General features: G+C 36.9%; 1 protein-coding gene across 3 annotated transcripts in view; it reads left to right on the forward strand.

Moving 5' to 3' along the window:
- Nucleotides 1-13,905, forward strand: part of LOC110376316 (cyclin-dependent kinase inhibitor 1) — a 41,116-nt gene extending 27,211 nt beyond the window's left edge. For all 3 annotated transcript variants that reach the window (XM_021334741.3, XM_021334742.3, XM_021334740.3), the window contains one exon: nucleotides 10,880-13,905. In XM_021334741.3, the coding sequence (XP_021190416.1) occupies nucleotides 10,880-11,013 (134 nt within the window). In that variant the 3' untranslated portion in view covers nucleotides 11,014-13,905. The remainder of the gene's footprint in view (nucleotides 1-10,879) is intronic.
- Nucleotides 13,906-21,545: the final 7,640 nt, after the last annotated feature.

Below are 21,545 nucleotides of genomic sequence, written 5' to 3' on the forward strand. Positions count from 1 at the left end.
AAAAACATGTCGGAAGCCAAAAATGTTAATTCTTACCTCAGTGAACACAAACAGACACAACTTTTGTTTTATTAATTAGCCGACAAATTACCTTTTGTTTATTGTGTCTGGCCGAACGACCGTAACGTGGAACACGATCAACTTTCTAAATCACGAAATGTTAATTACATTAATTTACTTAACAATACAGCTATTACAGTTAGCAGAAACATCTAAATAGTGCGTTTAAAAAACGGGATTACACCGGTCCCGTCCCCAAATATGCACGATTTAACATGAAACGCGAATTCGTTATACACGTATGCTTATCTTGAGAAAATACGCTGTTAACCTGTTGTGTGCATCTTATTATAGTGCTGGCCATTGTGCATTATACTCCACATATTCATGGGTAAACACACACCAGTCTTTGTGTCTATTGTTGGCGTAATACTTAGCAGCATCACCCCTCGGTAATCCCATCCTTTCTATGCATTGTCCCACACAATGCGCGATGCCGAGTCTGGTCCAGAGGTCACTCATCTTAGGGCGACCTTAGGTCATACCTGACAATGCGAGGTATCGTGTTTACCTTTGTGCGACCGATGTTTAGGCTGCTCGAGTAGACGCGTACTTGTCTCTGATTGTTGTCCACAATAGGTCTCATCTCGGCACAAAGACAGGACAATAGCTTTATTGTTCTTTTACGATATTTAGCTACCGTTCCAGCCGTTATGTGTCTTTATTGGAGGTATTATCGATCTCATTGTGTTACCGATTTATAGAGCGGCTTCTGTGATGTGAACATCTGAATATTAAACGTCCGTGAGAACCGTTTTGGAGATCGTAACTGTCAGATTTAGATTTCGAAAACACGTCGTACCAAAAGATACTTGCATAAAGTAAAAGTCGTTTTATAACACGATTCGTAACACAGGAAGGCGACTTGCATTTCATGAAAATAAATGGCGGGCTTTATCCAGAGCTTTTGTCTTACGCCGCGTGTTTCGGTAGCTGCGCCCGCGCAAGCGACCCACTATGATTTACGTTTATGTTCGCATAAAATCTGAGAATGCGGTTTGTGCATCCATTCCAGTGGCTGCAGCAAAAATAGTATTGGGAACTTCGAAACTTTTATTTGTTACTTTGAAAATATTGTTGAAACTCATCTCTGTTTCACAATGTTTACGATCCCACTGAGATGAAGGTGTTTAACTTATTTATTTTAAGACCAAAAAAGTAACTTAACCTTTAAAAAACATAGCACTGAAACGGAGTAAAAACTAAAGAGCTTTTTGCGATACACCGGGCACACTTATGGCACTTTAGGCCGACTTCCTTCGATAAAACAGTAAATGCATTTAAACATCTCAAAACGGTGCCACGCAAAGATTATCAGAGATAATCGACAAGCGTATCCCAGTAGCGATGTTCTGTAAATGAGCGGTATCTGTCGATAGCTCGAGTGCTCGATAACGGCGGCTTTGATCGGCGACGACGTGCGCATCCTTTGAACTCACCGCCCCCGCGGGGCGCGCTTTATTAAACATTCATTAGGAGCTCCGCTTAACTCATACCTGCACAGTAGTCGGGATGAAGTTACTGCTTTCGAAACGACAAATAAATAAAATACTCGTATTTTTTAAGCCGATGACGCTGTAAATATTTTTTGATTAAAATCCCCTTTATTTAACTTGTGAGGGTCGAATTGTATTCAAATGTTTTTTCCAAGTCGCATCATTAATCTGAGTTTTATTACTCTTTTATTTTTTTCGAGCCAAAATAACCTTCCAGGAATGGTTGTAAATATTATCAGTTTATCGTGAAAAAAGTGATGCAATTTGCATGTTTACAATATGATTGCTTGCACTCTTTATCTATCTCCTCGCTGCATCAACAAGCAATTTTTCCATTCTCTTAATGACTAAAGCCCAGATACACTGAACATATAAAACTAACATCAATTCCATTTCAAGTAATACAGGTGCACTTAAAGTACTTACATCCCTTCTCATGCCATCAATCTTAGAAGTCACTATAATCCCGTGGCTCAATAATCAATACGTGCTCATCTAGAAAAAAAGAAATCTCGACGTAATGACACAATATCGTCAGTAGAAGGCTGGTCCCTGCAATTTAGTCGTCTTACCCATGGAGTAGGGAATCATGACCAGAGATGACATAATGCAGGTAGGTCAGGTCTTCTAGGTCAAATACATACGGTGAGCAGGACTAAAACGAAGTGAACTGACGAAGCATTCGGGTGCTTAGAGACATTTTTAGTATTACAAAAAAATATCTGGTCCAAAGAAGACGTAAGGGCGAAAACAGTAACGGTTCTCGTACATCCGCATTTGGGGACGCTACTTTCTTAGCAGATTTTACTCAGCTGAAATCCGGTTAGACTGGAAGCCGACCCCAACATGATTGGGAAAAAGGCTCGGAGGATGATGACTTTCTTAGCAGATTTTCCGTAATGGCACCTCCGCTAGTTATTTTGTTCTCGACGGTCCTACCTAACAACACCTGGGCAAGTGACCACGGCTGGGCAAGTCATTGCTCCCGGGCAATCCACTCGTTCCCGATAGAATACGCTGCAAAAAACGTAATGGCCGCCAGGAGAAACTTCAATGAATCGCGAATTTATTTTACCCTTTTTATCGTACGTGTTATAAATAGGTAAAAAGTTATACTTTTTAAAGAACTTACTTATTCAGAGATTGATATACAGTATGGTTGCCTAACGTGAAAGTTATGTGAATATCCGTGTGTTTTTACACCTGTTTGCTTACAAAGTAACGTTCAATACGTTGACAGGCGGTAATTTGAAGTAGCTGCTAATTATGGAATGCATCAGAAATAATTATGGGTCTGCTACCGGTATAACATCAGTAACAACTAGCTTTGTTCTAACGGGCGTTTATACATAGTCAATTGTTAATTTTTATTGTGAAAAAGATAAAATTTTAAACAATGTCCGAACTTCAGTTTTCCACAATGCATCTGGGGGTCGGATGAATAAATTTCAAAATGGTGGCGGTGCGATGACCCACGGCCGTGCAGCAACGCCGCAAGTGTTTGCAATATTTGTCATGATTTATCTCATCATTTTACGCTTCGAGAGCACCACTGCGAATTCTCGTCTAAAATAATTACATACCCAGCGCGGTCATTAGTATTTTTAATGATCATGATTTTTGTTGCAACTCTGATGGGTGATGAGTAAATGCGCTGACCTTAATGACAAATGCAATTTATATGAGTAAACTATCAACTAACAACGTATATCCTCACGTTCTCTGTAAAGGTCAAACAAACATAATCTGACATAAGCCCTAAATAAACAATAATATAATTTCGTCAATTTGACTGGGAAAGCGGCGCTCTATCACACAAGTTTGTCAAACAAGCCGTCAAAATATTCCAACTGAAAAGGCTGTTTGAGGGCGGTCCGTCATTTCGTATTCAGACACGAAGACTGTTTGACAAACAAATAAACGGACGCACAAAGAATTTTTTATTGTCTGTTAATTTTAATCAAGTATCTTTTGTTGCTTTTTTTGTAGAAAAAATCTTTAACAAAAAGTGTGAAAGCCAAGATAATGTTGAGTGAAGGAACCTAATATGTTATTAAAATTGATGGAAATGAGCAATCTTATTCCATCTTACAGCAATTCCTAGTGTATTTGCTTGAATTTATGTATAGTTTGCTATATAAATAATGTATGCGTAAAAGCAATGATTACGGGCTGACGCAACACGTGCAATTTTCCCTGCGACTAGAGCGCAGTCTACTATTATCTGTGGGTACGAATTGGACACGCAACAATGGTATTTTGCTCACTTCGCTTACTTTCACAAGCGCGTAGCTCGCCCCCTGACGATTTCTAATGTACAAGTTGGACCAGGTCAAAACAGCAAATATGTATGTCTAAAAGTCAAAATATTTGGTAATTGATTGCGAAAAAGTAAAGAGAATAAGCCAAAATGTATTAAAAAGAATCTTCTCTTTTTTTGAAGTCTTGAAAATACGTTTTTACTTTGTTAGTAAACAGTTTTTCCCGTCATAATTTATTCAAGCAGTAATCAGCTCGTCGTTAATCTAACTTTATCAATAAACTCGCGCTTCACCGCTATTTTCTATTAAAACGCGACGTTTTGTCATTTCACTGCTAAGTTTCACACGTCATCCAATTAAGACACATTGATTACAACTACAAGGAAATTTCGACTCTATTTCTATAGCTATAAGGGTCAAGAAACTTCGCGAGTTAGTGCTAAAACACTGTTAACATAACAAGCTTGCATGTTGGTATTACAATGCACATATTTTGAAAACAATATGCACGCAAGTAAATTGTTTAACAAACACTTTCAAAAGATACATCTCTGTACACATTACATTTGCTAGACTTCATCTGCTCCTAATCTGTAGAAATGGGCTTCAAATTATTCTTTACTAGCCGTTATCCCGCGGTTTCTCCCGCGTTCCGTGGGAACTACTGCCTGTACCGGGATAAAATATAGCGTATGTTACTCGGGAAGAGTGTATTTTTCCAACAGTGAAAGAATTTTACAAATCAGTGCAGTAGTTTTGGAGCCACAAAGAAAAAATATCCCCTTTATTACTACAGATTTCATTTGCTAGACCGTTTCAATTCCAATTGTGAATTAGCGGCAAATTATTGTTCGTAAACGGTCAATAGTCCGATTAAATCCGATTGTCTAAATAACCAATGTTTTCACAGAGACGGACAAAAACTTCCTAATTCTTAGAACCACCAACGTGTAGTTACGACATCCTGTTTGATAGATCGAATCAGGATAATTGCAATGTGTACGGGCAAAATACAGACCAATCTAGTGTTTGATGCAGGCATTTCCAGTGGAATAACATCTAGAATTGTACCTATTCAGTATTTTATGAACTGGGTTTTTTAATTCGGACGTTTGGTGCAAAAATTGGTATTCCTTTTGCTGGTCAAAAATACAGTCACCTTAGAACAGTCATAAAATTCTTTTCGCTGTAATCATGACGAAACAAAAAATTGCGTCACATATCTAAAGTAAACATACGGTCTATTTCAAAAGGAGTCATAATACTCATAATTGACTTTATCATCAGCCACTTTAAGTCCTTAAGTACTTAACTCAATAAATGAAAGGTGGACTTGTCCTATTTATTTTTCAGTCGTACATAAAAGTAGGGTACCCAATTAACCTGTAAACGCTTATGACTAATGTACATGAGTAACCGACAAACTCGTTTCCTGTGTACACTGCATTGCAAAATAAACGTGACACTTTTGATGAACATTTTTGTTGACCAATATATCCTGCAATTACCAGTGTAACATATCTTGCCGTAATTTTTGAAATCAAGTAGCGTAATAGCAAATATTTATTTAAAAGTCGAGAGTTATGTTAATTCATTAAACGTTTAAAGCGTTGAATAAATTAAACTTTTGCAAAATAAGTTCGCAATCGGCGGCCATTAATGTTATATTAATTCACACATAATTATGTACTTAGGTCTCAGCATTTAATAAAAGAGCTGTTTAATTACCACTTTCAAAGCCTGCAGCAAAAATATGCAGACTTTAACGTTTCAGTATTATTTTTCCTATTTTCATAGTTATCAGATGCAGAAATCTTATCAGTTTCAAAAGGAAAACGGGTTAAGTGTTTGCCGTAAACAATGTTTTAGCACTTAACATTATAGTGTTAAAAGTCAATATTTGACTGGAGTTACAAAAACACTTTTTTGAGGTTACTTTTGAAAGGAGACTAATTTCTCAAGACTGCTTAAGCCGATGGTTGAAAAAACGAACAATATACAATAAAAGAGGATAAATCAGATAATATAAGACAAGTGTAAGAAGTTAGATACAATGCTACCTGGTCGTGTCACTTATTTGTTTAGGAGTTGGCTCAAAACCAGTAGCCACAATCGTATACAGATATATATATTGAGGGTCCGTTTTTGTTGCCTTTTTTGTGGCCCGTCCAGTGTAATAGAACCGCCTAGGGCTGTGCTTACAATCTTCAATATCGATACAATAAAAACACGGCAATAAGGATTTATTACGGTTTGATAGATACCAATCATTTAATTTGGAATTTGTAAGTCTGGAAGGCATCCAATCTTTTTATTTTTTGAGTAGTCTCAATGTTTGAATTATGCATTTCAGATTTTGAGCTACCGGCTGTATTTTTTTAATTTTTTTTGAAAAAAATAAAACAGAAAATCGACTACATTCAAAAATATTTTTTTCGTTTGTATAATTACAAAAACGCGTCGTATGCGCAACGAGGTACGCCATTTTGACATCGAATCGCCTTTCACTTGGCCTAGATATTTCGGAACTGGTTCGTAATCACAATGCAAACTCGCTGGCTCCCGACAAGCCACTCGCCATTGCTGTAACAATGTATTTCCTGTGCAGCTGTGAAAAATCTAATGAAACTATACCAGTTTTCGAGTTCAACAGCCCTAAACACATTTTGTTTAAACATTTTTTTTTTAATCTAGCTTTATAAGTATTCAAACGGGTTTCAAGTAATAAAAAATAAATATTAAAAGCTAGGAATAAAATATCGCCTATTTGCTATCACATCAATTTATCACTAACATATCATATAAAAATATTGACCAAGATTACTACAAGAAGTCTAATCAACAACCCTAAGGCGTAAATGAATAAAATAAGATGGCGGGAGCGTGCTGGCGCGCCAACCTGTTCTGAGCGGGACGCGCGGCCCACGCCTGACAAATCGGCGCGCGGCGTATACCGATTACACCACGAACATGTCCGATCAAGTCCAGACTTGTTCCCCATAACGTCACCAAGAGGAAAATCACAAGTTAGCGCTTCTAGGAAATTGACTCAAAAGTTTCGCTGGAAGCTCTGATGTAACAAAACGTAACTCTCCATTCTTCAACCCGTTTTTGATGCGGAAACGCTACCGTGGGCGTTCGTTGCTTTGCATAATTTCGCTGACATCGAATGCCGGGAAAAGAAAAACGGCTTTCTACTTTTGCTGAATTACAAACTCTATTTCAGATTTTTCAACGCAATTTATGTGTCGTTTCCACAACGCGTAGGCACCGTCTATCGTTGCGTCTGGATCACGTAAGATTACGCTCACTATCATAGTATTTACCTCACTATCCTCACAAAAAGACGAAAGCAAGTGAACAAGCCACGTCCCTGTAATTACGAGTTCGCGGACAAAGGAGGTTGGTTCTCGAGTCCTTTTCTCTGACTGTAATGACTGAAACGTTCTCTCGACGCCAGGATCGTGACCGAAGGCCCCTCTCGTCATTCTCACGACCGGGGAACATTTGGACAACATTTGTGTAGCAGTAATACTCTCCTTTGTGGCACGTTCTCCAACAATAAACATAATAACGCAGTTTAAATTTCGCCAGATGCAATTTTTGGAGATTTCGGTAATGGCGGTGAACCGAATGCAAATTGAGTGAATGCGTTTTATCATTGTGTGCATCACAAAGACAGTCGCTCGATTACTTATTCCTGTCGTGTGTCGGGCTTCCTGTGCCGTCAAAGGGTAGTGACAACCCCGACAACGTGAGACAACATCACCGTAAAAAGCTAATTTGACGCATCTCAGGAAGGATCGCATTTTTTTCTCACTTTCCAATTTCGTGCTTGTGTTTTTATTCCCATGCGATCAGAGATTCTAGTGGTGTTGGCAGACGGATGCAAGCCCGGCCGCTGCGGCCTTCGATGCACGTGGAATGCATTAGTGGCTGTTGCTAGCCCGGACAAACTTGGCACACTTACAATAAGCAAATATATGCATCTCCTTAGCAACGACACATTATCGGTATCAGCAAACGAGATTCGAAACATCAAGCGCTTCATTTAACGGCTTTACAAATATGCAAATTGGCAGTTCTACTAACACACTGAATACTTAATGACTACCTGCGATGCCAGTTACTTGGAATTGCGTCAAATTGCTTGTGTATGTTATGATTTGTATTTGCGCGGTAAACACGTAAATTATAGCCGCATCGAAAGAGGTAGAGCTTGTGCGCCCGCGCCGATATTTAGGTCGACCAAAATAACCTCAGCACTTGGACGCCGGTTAAAACTACAGCTCAAACGCAGCTTCGTTGTATTCGATTATAAAACCAAATATCTTCGTACAAAACATGTTCATTTCTGAGTTGTAAAACTCGTTAGAATCACGCACAAATTTTATCAATTATAGTGGCCTTATCATTTCAAGGTTAAAAATAATAACTTCATGGATTACGTTGAACACGCATTATTTTAATGAGTTATCAAACTTTAACGCAGTGTACCACAGTTAGCTAGTGTACGATAAAAGATTGATAATGCCTGCGATAACCGTGTGAGTTGTTTGTGGCGGGCCTGCGCGCGCGCACGCCTTCCAAGGCCATTTTGTTTACGCATACACCCGCATGTTTACGCGTGCCCAATATAATACACGACCAGCACACATGGGTCACACTAGCAAACACACTTACACTACACAAATCACATCGCGAATTAGTCAGGTTATATCAAGATGAAAATGGCGCGAAACGCTCCATTGAGCGTTTGGCGGGAAACCGTTGCGTAACCACGTGAAAGTATTTTCTCGTTGTATCTAGTGCAGTGCATAACAATGTATTTTTAATATCTTATTTTTAACATAGTGACACCGTCTCCTAAATAACATCTATCTATTTAAGATCTTCCAGGTTATAAAAACACGCGTTATCAAACTTGATAGTGCAGTACAAATAAACGCGAACGCAGGTATTTTACATAACAAATGGCTGCTAATCAGGCTGATAAGCAGCTAGTTACGTAAACAAAGGAGTATAGGTTATACTACATTGTTATGATGAACATAACCTATAAATCCACGTGCTGGTGAATTTGGCGGGAACGTCGGGCGGCCACCAGGCGACCTTGGCTCCATGACGTCAGTGACATAGTTCCCGCCTGCACACCGAGCCTTTTTTACCATGATTCAGACAAATTTTATTATTAACAAGAAACTTACGAACGCTTCAACGTCGACTTTATTTGTTGAAGCGAGTCTAGACCTCACCTTGACCTTTCACCTTGAATTTATTAATACGTTGCGTAGAAACGACTTTACATACATGCATATATTATTGTACACGTTACGTTACAAACTTAGTTAATTTTCACTATGCTGTATAGATTATAATAGAATTTGTAGTGATTTTTTAACTTTTTTGTCAGACAACTGATAAAAGTAATTTCTGTGTTCATTTTACCACCAACTCTTCAAGATAACCTTTGACATTCATTTATTTTTTAAGTCTTGAGAACCAGTTCAGAATAATACTCTTGAACCAATTAAAATTATTAAGATTAAAAAGCTGTATTTTACTACAAAATTGACGATTTCCAAAATGTATGTGATGAAAGCCTGAAAAGTTGACTTACGTCATAAATATATTTTTTGCTTGTTTTAGCATATATCATTAATCACTTTTAACAATACGTTCACTGGAACCCCTACACATCAGGAAACACCTGAAATCACCTCTAAATCAAAATAAGAATAACAATAAAAATTTTTTGCACACTGACTCACTGAAGACCCTTTAGGCACATGTTTACTTGCCAAAAGCAAACATAAAACTCATTATTTCGAAGTCACAAAACTTAAAAACTGAAGATTGTTGAGAGCAAGATCACAAGGATAAAACACAATTCATCGGAGCAAGTTTCTTTCGACCTTGATGCCAACGGTTGCCAAGGCGTTTTTTGTACGTTCCAATAATTTAGACTCTCATAGCGTTCGATTGTTCCCGACTACTGTTTGCACCCGTTTCTTCTGCAATCCAATTAACTTTCAAGTTTTTTTCTTCTATATTTTGCAGACATTATCTCCTCAATTCGTTGAATTCATCTCTATTTCGCCAATTATTAAATTACTAAGTTTCGTTTTAAGCGGTTTGCTATAAAAAGGCGCTTTTTTGTTCTGTATTTGGTTTACAAATTAAAGTGTTCGTTTAGCAATTTATTCTATTGTTATTTAAGCTACGAAGTTCTGCGCTATCGTTTAATCGTCTTATTGAATCTGTACTATAGCGTGCCTATCATTGGGATCATCTCCACGCTCCAAATATCTCTATATTTTGTTAACGAGCAATAATTTCGTATTCACCCAGATTTATAGATGTGATTATAAAAATATCTACGGGCTATATGGGCAACCTTCACACCAGTAACTCACAAACCATGCATTGTAACGCAGATTAAACAGTAGTAAAAAGATCGTAAAATTTTATAGTTATTAAGGCCATATTTTTTCAAAATTAGAAATGGTCACAAAGGACGTCGCCGCCCTAAGATTTGTTTAGAAAAAGGATTCCGTCGCTTTAAGTACTCTAAAACTACTTTTTTACAATCCGCTCCTCATGGATGAAGTCGTAAAATATGGCGAGGTCCCGTAGGACGCAGCATCCGGAGCTCCGGGGCTGTGGGGCTCCGGGCGTCTTAACGAACCTTTCAGTTTGACGATCGTAAAATTTTTCCCAATCGACAATGGTGCCGGCCACGCCCTCCGTAATAATGTTTTACGACTGATTTTATGCATCGTAGCGGCTGCGTACGTCACCCTTCTCAGAGAAATGTTAACAAGAGTCGTAAAACGCTTTCACCTTGCATTTTATCGCGACGTGGTCGACACTGTAAGTCAATAACCGATGTATGAACACAACGCAAACCAAATTCATTTGAATTGAATTTTTATTGTCGAATCGGAGACCGTCTGGGACTTTTAAGAGCAATGAATCAGGATTGCCATTGTTATGGCTATGTTGCTCATAATTTCACGGTACATAAAACATTAACTAATTTAACGTTTTCTGTCTTTCCAGATTTCCTGAAGCCTCGCAAGCGGTTATCAGCCAGCGGCAAGAAGTCCCCCGCGTCTCCCAAGTGCGGGCACGGCGCGCACATCCGCCCGCCGAAGGTTGCGAGGCTTGCGCCCGCGCACAAGCGCACCAGCTAGGCCACACTGCTGACAACACAAAATTGAACAACCGCTTCGGCAGCTATGCAGATGTGGGGACAGCTCCCGACACGCGAGGATCTCAGGGCAGACATGACTCCTCACGATCCCCAGTGTGAATATCTGGTACCAAGGACTTGACTGACCTAAACGCCTACCGAACCGTCTATAAAACTGTTCAATTTTGCAACACTAGTTGTCATACTGTGCATATTTTTGTTTTATTAATTTATTGTAATACCGTTTCCAAATTACTAATAATGTTAAGTAATGAGTAAGTTAGCGTAAGGAATATCTTTAGTTCAACAATTAATATATCATACGATATGTCACTGAACATCACAGCACAAGTTTTGCTCAATGCTTCCGCAAATGCAGATTTTATATCGTTCCGTTTACATCCCATACTTTTGTGAAATTTAAGTTTTCCAAATGAGTACTTTTTCAAGTAATTCAGAGAGCCTCATTCAATATAATATCCGTATCTTTAAAAAACATTGCAAAATCATGCAACCGTCTTTTCATAGCAAGCTATAATAATTGCTTTAATAATGGTGTTCAAGAAAGTGAAATCTAGGACGAGTGTGGCGATGTAACGGCGCTCACGACCTTACCACAGACATTCACAAAACTTGACAATACCGTGACAATTCGATATAAGTTATGATTATATTATATGAATTATGATCTCTTTGAATTAAGTTATTTTTAGATGAAGCTTCGGTTAATTATAAGAATATTTACAATTCGACGTAATTCTAAGTTTACGCAGTCACAATGGCAATGTCTCGCAAATGCTAAGACGCACCAATGGAAATCAAATTTTCTTTGCGTCGGAGTATTTTTGACGCATTCTCTTCATAAGATCACTTTCTGTGGTTCCACCGCTGTCCGCGGGGAACTTGCGAAAGTTTTCACAAACAGATAGAAGTATGAACAACACAAATACTCAATAATAAAAGACATTGTTACCTTACAAGTAACAGTTTTTGCAATTTTAAAGTTTAAGTAGTACAATACAGTTGAGTTTGAGTATTTGTGTTCACAGTAATAACTACTCGTATTGCAAATTAGGATATTTGTTTTGTTGTTGTATTTTAATGGTTTATAATATAATTATATTGATGATTGTTTTTTTTTTTTTCGAAATATTGGTATTCTAAATTTTGTTCACAGTTAGTAACAGTTCGGATATATCAAACCGTGGCCCTTTGTGAAAGTACAAATTTTCTCATCAGGTTTAGGTCGAGGGCTCACGGTCGCAGCAAAAAGACATGCATACCATTCATCATCATCATACCCATTCTATGTTTAATATTGTAACATTTATGCTTAGTTTCGGATATACCATACATCGTGTATGTTTATTTTTTCTATACAACGACAGTTGTAAAGCGTTTATAAAGCTAACCAAAGCCGTTGTTATGTTCGCGACGATTCACACAAATGAAATTAAGTAAATGAACTTTTATGACTTGACAGAGAAATAATGAATAATTTTATATTGTTGTAAAGGTGTATTGTGACTACAGATGTAGTTTATTGCCTGTTTCAAATTGACGTTCGTAATTTATGAATTTTTGTGTTTGATTGTGTTCTCTAGAACTGACGTAGCTTTGAGTAACTCTATTAAGTTGATGGAATAACAAACTAAAACGGTATTGTAGCTTTAGCTATAACCGTACAGAGTACTTTAACAAAATAATAGGTGATTCTCAAAGAGCCTTTAGTTTGTGAGACTACACGAGTATAATTATGTTGTTCGATTCGGACGAGATTGTGCCTGCTGGGCCACGACTGTCTGCAATATATAGAAGTTAAGTGTCCTCTATATGTTTTACACAACAAATATACACTTGAGATCTCCTCAAACATTATTACAACGCATGTGTACATAAAGCAATAATGCAATATTATCAATATCCGCTTCTGTTTGCTCAGCAATTCTATTATTATACAATTTATGCAATACATACAATAATAATTACAACATCACTACAATTTACACAGTTCACGCTAATTGTCTGCAAGTAAACAAAACATTTGGAGGACATTTACTATAATAATTTTTAATATTTTTTTCTCTTTAACACCTGTGATGTATTAAATATGATCTCGAAACATAATTTTACTACCTTCATATTTAATTATTTTAATAGAGTTAGTTCCGATGCCTGAGGTGGAAGGAAAGCCTTGTATCCCTGGAGTGTACTGAGAGATAATTTAATACATCAGCTGATTAGCGAGTAGCGTGACGTGACGTGAACATGTCGGACGAGAGGTTATTGTAAATGTGCGTTCCCGATGCACTGTACATAACGTGCACTTAGTATGTATTTATTAACGGCGGAACGTATTCGTAGGTTTAAAGGAAATTATAGGGATACTACAAATATTTAACGTAATATATTACTACGATTAATTATTTTATTGGAAAGTTGAGAGGCAAATTATTAATTATGTGCCAAATATTCCACTCTTGTGTATAAATGTTGTTTGGTTTGTGAGCACGGAATGTTATGTGGTGGTCGATAAATAAATTCATGTGCACTCACTAGCAATTTATAATTACTAAGGTGCTGTCCTGTATAGTTACGAACTATATTTTGAGAGGCACCAACCGAATTTCTTGTTCCTTTGATGCCATTCAAAGTTAATGACTTTAGGGTGCAAAGTGCATGAAGCAATAATCTATATCTCGCAAATTGTTTTTGTATGAATATAAATTTATTTATCGTTCTCGATGACACATTATTGATCACAACACAATGCATGCATTTCTTGAAACAAATGTAAATATCAAACAGAAAACAATTGATAATTTTTATACTATGTGAACTCTTAGACATTGTGTATTGTAAATTAAGTTGAAAAAAAGCTTCTTTCGCTCTATATCTTGTGTTTTTATTTTATTGCCCATTCCTGGTAAAATATGAAAGTAATAGATACAGTTAAGTATCGAATTGAAAGAATTATTAAAAGAAAACACTAGGGAACAATTCAGTGAAAACTGTGAAATTTCCCTCATCTTTAGTTGTCAGAAAACCAACACATTGGTCTATACTGTTTCCCGGAGAAAATCCATAGCGACGAGAATTACCATTAGACGCAAATACGCATACGAGAGTTATGTAAGTATACGTGAACGCTAGTTTAGCGAACTTCGTAAGTATAAAAGGTAACATAAAAAAAAAATACGCCCTCGAAAGCATTGCCTAGCGTTTGAATGGGAAATATTTTTTTCTAATAGGCCTTAGATTTTTAATAGCCAGGGAAGCCACACATGCAGTGAGATAGGCAAGACCAGGCAAGACATTTAATCAGCACAAACATTAACAGACAAAATGAGACAAACAATAAAAAGTAAGAGGGTACAAAAAAATCGATATTATAAAATTACATATTAGACAGGTAGTACAAGAAGGAACACAAAAAAGAGGGGGAAAAAATACAGCGGGATTCAGTGTGTCTTTAGTTTCACCAAATGCATGTGACGGGTAGAATACCTGATGCTGGTATTCTGCTGGATCCCCTATAATGACGTACAGACGTCGAGTAGACTGAATTAGTGTTGTTATTAGTGCTCGGTGCTGGGTGTATTTGTGAACGTTTTTTGTGTTGGGGACCCTAACTGTGCCCCAACATAGTTGGGAAAAGGCTTGGGAGATGGATACTGGGTGCATTGAAATAAGGAAGTGTTTTATGTTCTGTGTGTGTTGCTCGCGCAAGTTTTACATTTTAATTTCATTAGTTATATTGTTTCTAATACGATTTCTGAACGCATCTTTTCTAACATTTTATACTTCCGCAACCGCACAGTATGAGTTGGCTATCCTTCCCTTTCCCTCCTATCCCGCTACAATACACCAGAAAGAGAAGGAAGATGCGCCGCGCGCACCAACTCTCGGCGCGACTAGCGCCGCAACGCTCCCGCCGTTGTATTCCGAAAACTTTTCGAATCACCGCGACACCGCTCCGCATTTTAAGTAAAAATAAATTAAATAACCGCACCGCTTCATCTCAAACCGCTTAAAATCAGTGTTAGTGTAGCCGGCACACAAGAACTAATCGTGAGTGACAGTGTATTTAACCTACGCGTAGAGGAAACAGCATCGCAGGCCTGCGACAACGTGCTCGTCCACCATCCAGCGCAAGTAAGTCCTTTTTCCTTTCACCAAACCCCCTTTAGCTTCACTCATACTGTGTCTCGGTTCGCCTAATCACCGACCAAGCTATTTTCCCGCATCCGCTACGGTCCTTCGATACAGCCCACCATTCGGGTATGGTGGTGTAACAACACTGCATCACCAGTGTTGTGTTCAATATGGACTATTTTAAAAATGAATAAGCGAATAATACGAACTTTAGGGTGATCAATTTTGATATTAAGAGCGTGTACGCTCGGCGCGCGATGTCAACTTTAGGTAATTCAACGCAAAAAACCGCGCAGACTAGCGTCGCGGCTGTGTGCGTGCCTATCATACTTCACGTATAGTCACACAAACCATTTTGATCCTTTCGAGTGAAATTGGTAGAACAAAAAATATATTATTTAGTAAATAGTTAATAGCGGGAAAATAGTGTAAGTCTATGGATGTCTAAAATATAAAAGCATGAAAATAAGTCGTTAATACTTACACTCTTTTGCAAAAAAATCGGGCACCTATGAAAACCTTGGTTTTGAGGACTTTCTGTATATTACATACAAATTTCAACAGTACTAAATAGTCGACTGATGGTTAATGACAATGTTAAGAGTTTCTGTATTTTAACCGATTTCAAAAATAGAAAGGAGGAGGTTTCAATTAGATTGTTTTGTGATTGTTCTCAATTTGATTGTTCTCGATTTCTCAAAGACGCCTGGACCGATTTGAAAAATTGATTGTTTATATGAATGGTCCAGTCCATCCAGACCGAAAAATTGTGGTCAAATAACAACAATTGCCGGAAAGCCAAATATTGGTGAAGAGCTTGGGTTTACCATTGCAAATAAAGTTTTAAGTTATCTATCCTATATGCTTCAAAAGTTATTCGAGATCAAAAGTCAAAATTTGGGTACATCCAAAATGAAAAAAAAAAAATATAGCTCGATTGGTAACAGACATCTGCAATAAGTGATTTCTAGCCTAAGGAGTCCGCCATATTGGATTTAGACTCGCGACACATTTTTTTTCGAGTTATTCATAGCAAGCCCTTTCATTTGATACCCATATCGTAGGAATGCATTAAAACATTTTTTTCTCCATCTTGGGTATACCGCCATATTGGATATAGAATCATACATTGTCATTAAAACTGAACATTCAAACAAAATTTCAACTCAATCGATAAAAAAAATATGCTTCAAAATTGAGCTTTAAATAAAATAGTAATGTATCAAGATTTGTTGGTCGCGCTTGAAATGTACTCTATTCTCGGTATCCACGGCAGAGGTTATTCACCCTACGCGATGTGACGGAGCGACACGTCCTCTCTCTGTGAAGCCTTGCGGCGGTCTGGTTTGAGTTGACTCGCGTGCAGCGTTTTATAGTAGTTTTTAAATAATTTATAAAAAATTAAAAACGAGAGATTAAATTATAATATAAAGTTTATGTTTTAAAGAAAGAGTTATATTACTATAGTAAATAATTGTTATATTAAATTAAGTAAGATAGATAGGTAAAAAAAGCATTTGAAATTCACAATTTTTCACATTGTTAAAATATTTTTTTCTGAAAGATAGAGACCTAAATCAAAAAATGTTTTCAACTAACTATAGGCATGGGGATTTCGTCTATGAGTAAAAAAATAAATATGATTAGATTTGCCACTGTTTTCACATGAATTTAAGCTTCGAAATAGACGCTGAACGGGAATTTTATAAAACATCTGTTACGTTATAGGGGTTTTCAGTATTTAAACTACACAAATTGAAATTTATGTTCAATTAACTATATAGACAGTGAAATTACCTTGCGTTATTAAAAAATAACATAGTTATAGGATAAGTAGTTACTGAGAAACAGTGGTTTGAAAAGTACCATTTTAGGCCAAATGGCGCGCGGTTGACGTACACGCTCTTAACTACTAATATTGAGATGAGTTAGTGCCATATAATAATAATGGCTAATAGGTACTATTAGCTATATTATATTTCCTAGGATATAGAGAGAAGGTAGTGTAAGTACATCATTTCTTTAAATAGTTCTATTTAGAGACTCACGAGGGCCAAGACCATAAATTGGGCAAATTGCCCTTTTCTGCAGAACGAACATTGAATTACGTCGGCCACTGCACCCCCCAGTTAGATGCCATAGGTAGGACATAATACTATGGAAGTAAGCAAAATACACGAGCCTAGCAGTGGCAACGTCAGTAATCTGTCTTATTTTTCTGACTGCATAAGCTGCGGAACTCAGCCTTTTCGACAGTGCTGAGATGTGAGCACCCCATTGCAATTTACAGTCAATGGTGATGTAGAGGAATACGATTTGACTCTAATTTATTATTGTCCAGAACGATATTGAGCCTTAGGTGTTACACATTTTCACAACAACTAGCAACTGCCTTCAGTAGTTAAGTATAATACCCACCTACGCTTGTTTGTAAGAGCCCATAAAAGTATTGTCGAGAGATAAAGAGGTGCGTGATTGTTTTCAATAGATAACAAGTTTACCGATAACGATGTAATATTCTCGCTGAAAAGTAAACAGTAACAGGTACTCGGGTCATAGTCGTTCAATAAAACAAGGCACTTGATGCTCGTATGAAAATGTTTATTGATATCACAATCAAGTCTACAACACTACCCAATTAATTACCCATCATATTCGTGTACACGGCGACTATGGATGATTTACACAAAGATACACTTTACCAATTAGTACATTCAAACGCCGTTACAATGCCGACGTCGCTACCATAAAATGTTATAAATCTATTATACAATTTTGTAATACCCAATGAAACAGTGATTAACCTGGATTAAATGCAAAAAGGTCGTTTTGGCGTGCTATAAAACTTTAACGACTATCTCTAGTGTACCACGACAGTTGATACTAAAGTGTTCACAATATTTGTTAGTGACGAGAAAAGAAAAATCTACCGATAGAAAATTACTCGCTAGTCAGTACAACACTATTTTGATTTGTGACAAATATTCAGGAGATTCTCACAATAAAAGTGGAATTACAATTTAAATTCAAGCGATAATTAAATATGGCAAAGTTTCAATTTACTCTCGATCTAAAAGTGCTTTCAATAAGTTAATTTTACGCAAAATAATTATTGTCTCAATATACGATTTTTTGGAGTTATGCAGCGTTTCCATAAACACGAAATACAATGGTTGGTTAATTTTGAACAATACCTGCACAGTGTGCGGCCACCATGCGACGCGGTCCTGAGACTTTAAAGTACGATAACTATTCATTAATATATACAATTACAATAATAGAGTATTACACTTAGGCACATCAATTGTTATAAAATACAATTTTTTTGTTAATTCGAAAATGTGATCCTGTCGTCGATATTTAGCTATACCTACTACCACAAATCTAGTACACGTAATGTGATTATAAATTACGTCGGATTTAGATTATCATAAGAAAAAAACGTACGTACGAGGATTTTATAATAATTAAAAAATGAAATAATTGATAATACGAGTTAACTACGACAACATTCATTTAATTTTTGAAATATTATGTAAACAATAAATGCAACTTCTTTCTCTCGTAGAATGCTAAGTATACAAGGAAAGAGTTAAAGCCTCGCAGCGGCCGGGGTTTAGTGATAAGATTTGTACTTTATTTGTCCCCCCGCTACGGTATTAGTCAGTAGCATTATTATATTATATAAGGTACCTATATTTGTGTTTTAGGATATATTAAAGTTACGTTTCTAATTTGGTCGTAATCCTACGTTACTGAAACTCTATTCTAGCATAAAATAGGTGTTAGGTCGTAACAATAAGACGCATCTAACGCGCAACATCGACACACTCAATATGTATTTGCTGGACATACATTAAACATTTAATCGTAATGAAATGTAGTATAAGAAGACAGTAAATCTCGAATAAATTTGGACATCGAAACAATAATATTAAATCTAGAAAATGGCGCTCATCTAAGATATCGACTCGTGTCAGCTCGACGACAACGGATTCCGACATGAATCTCGCCTGTGCTCCTAGCATACGCACGTGTACGTACCTAGTAGGTCTTACACTTGCTGACTTCAATAACATAATGATAGACAACTAATAATAACCGGCTACTCCTAAGAAATGCTGCATTATTAGAGTAATTAACTAATTAATACTCGGTCATCAATTAACATGGATGCGTGAGCCACTGTCAACTTGCCAACGACTGCGGAATAACTTGAACTTTATTAGCTACAGTAGACTTGCTTTACATTCAGGTACGTTTAGCTGAGGTATGTCCTATAATTATTTGTTTGTATCCTTCAGTAAACACGTAAAATCTTCTTTGGTCAGCCTTCGTTGTCATCGAGTCAATCACAGATAAAATGCAGACATATACCTAAACCTACGTAGATACTACACCCATAGCTTGTATAAATCTTTGATAAAGTTTTTCTAAGTTAAAAAGCTGTCGCTACCGCTATACATCCCTGATATTGTTCGCTCACAGAGGGCGACGCGGCCCGCGCTCTGCGCCCGCGCCGCCTCGCTCACTGACACTTATTACTACTACAGCCCTAATCACTCTATAAGCTCTAGATAAATATAAAATATTTTAGACATCTATAATATTAGTCGGTTTGGTGTCGAAATATGCGATTATAGTTAACGAAATACATCGAAGAGCAGTCCAGCTGCCGGCGAGTACTCGCGAACGTACTGTATCATTGGACGGCAAAACATTTTGGTGAACGGTGCACTATCTGACCAACTACTGTATCTGAAGCTGATCATAATAATATGTTGTACAATTGACTTACGATATACACGACACACTAAGCATTAAGTAGAAAAAGTTAAATCTCCGAGATCCGGGTGTATGGAGTTATGTAACTAAGCGAACTTGACGCTGGACTGCATTATCTAAAACGTTACTCACTACAGACAAAATCACATTCATTTTTAATAGACAGTGTAAAAATAATGTTTATAAACATTGGCCTATGAGTTAGTCATTAGAATTCATTGTACTCCATCTAGTTGAAAAGCTTATTGTTATTATCACACATATAGTTTACCTATTAGGTAGATATAGAATGAATATACAAAAGTTAATACTATAGAGTAGAGCCTAACCGGCAGCATTAACTATATCCTAGTAACAACAAACTTGTGACTTCAGACTTGTAAAATTAGAGTTTATAATCTTAAACGTTATGCCAAATACAAATAGCGACTTGTTCCCTTTCCACCGGGGACCGGCGAGCGGCCCCGGGACGCGCTCTACGGACACAACGCGGTGCGACACATACAAACAGTACAATCGTAATAACTCCACTGAACGTTACAATAAGTAGCATTGTGCACTACTACCATCGGATACAAATTGCGGTCTAAGCACGAATAACGATTTATTATATTCTAAATGGTTAACAGTCAGTCGATTTGGAAAATCTATTATACAATTAGAATTATGTGTAAAAATTCATAACGAATAATTTGAAAAAAGTAATTTTATGTAGTTAATGAACAAGAAAGTTTGTAATAATACATTCTAGAATCGTGTTTATAATAAACATTTTCCATTTGAACTTAAAACATTCATTCAATACTGGCCTCGGAATGGCCTTATATAAGGAATATATATTATAATGTTATATTATAATAAGGAATACATTTTTTCAAAGATATTTTCTGTATCATTTTAATAATTATAAATTATTAAGATAAGTGCTAGCTGTAGAAAATGGGTGATAAGATCACTTCATATAAAAAGAGTATTCTATGCATTTAATATAATGTAAAGTACACACCACATTTAAAAACCTTCGATAAATGACTACAAGTGTATCGACAGGTGACACATACGCCTTCAATATAATATTAAATGGATTCTAAAATGCACATCAAATACACGAACTATTTATAAGATATGCTATGGAAAAGACTTCGTACTCGTGAACTAATCACCATCAGTTGACGCGAATTGTGCTAAAACTTGTCTCTACTCCTAATGGCTATGTTATCGTACACACGTAGATACTATGGTCACTAATAAGGGGCCAAACAAAAATGTCTACTAATTGGCAAATAATAAGAATGATTATTGTCTGACACTGGGTTATTGTCGAGACAGCAGCTCAGGCGTCTGGCGCCACGCTATTGACTATAGAGGGCGCCACCGTCGCCGCCCGCGGACACGCTACACGTATAGCAATGCTCCATTCCACTAATATATTACGAATAAAATTATTTAATAAATGTTACAAGTGTACCGCGAGAGGCGACGACCGCGCACGAGTAAACTAGTTGCGATGCACGAAGACAGGCCCACAGATACGCCAAAAAACTAAAAAAAAAATAAAGGAACTAAGGTAAAGGAAAAAATAAAAATAAAATA

Source organism: Helicoverpa armigera, chromosome 19 (assembly GCF_030705265.1).
Source record: "Helicoverpa armigera isolate CAAS_96S chromosome 19, ASM3070526v1, whole genome shotgun sequence".
Classification (NCBI taxonomy): domain Eukaryota; kingdom Metazoa; phylum Arthropoda; class Insecta; order Lepidoptera; family Noctuidae; genus Helicoverpa; species Helicoverpa armigera.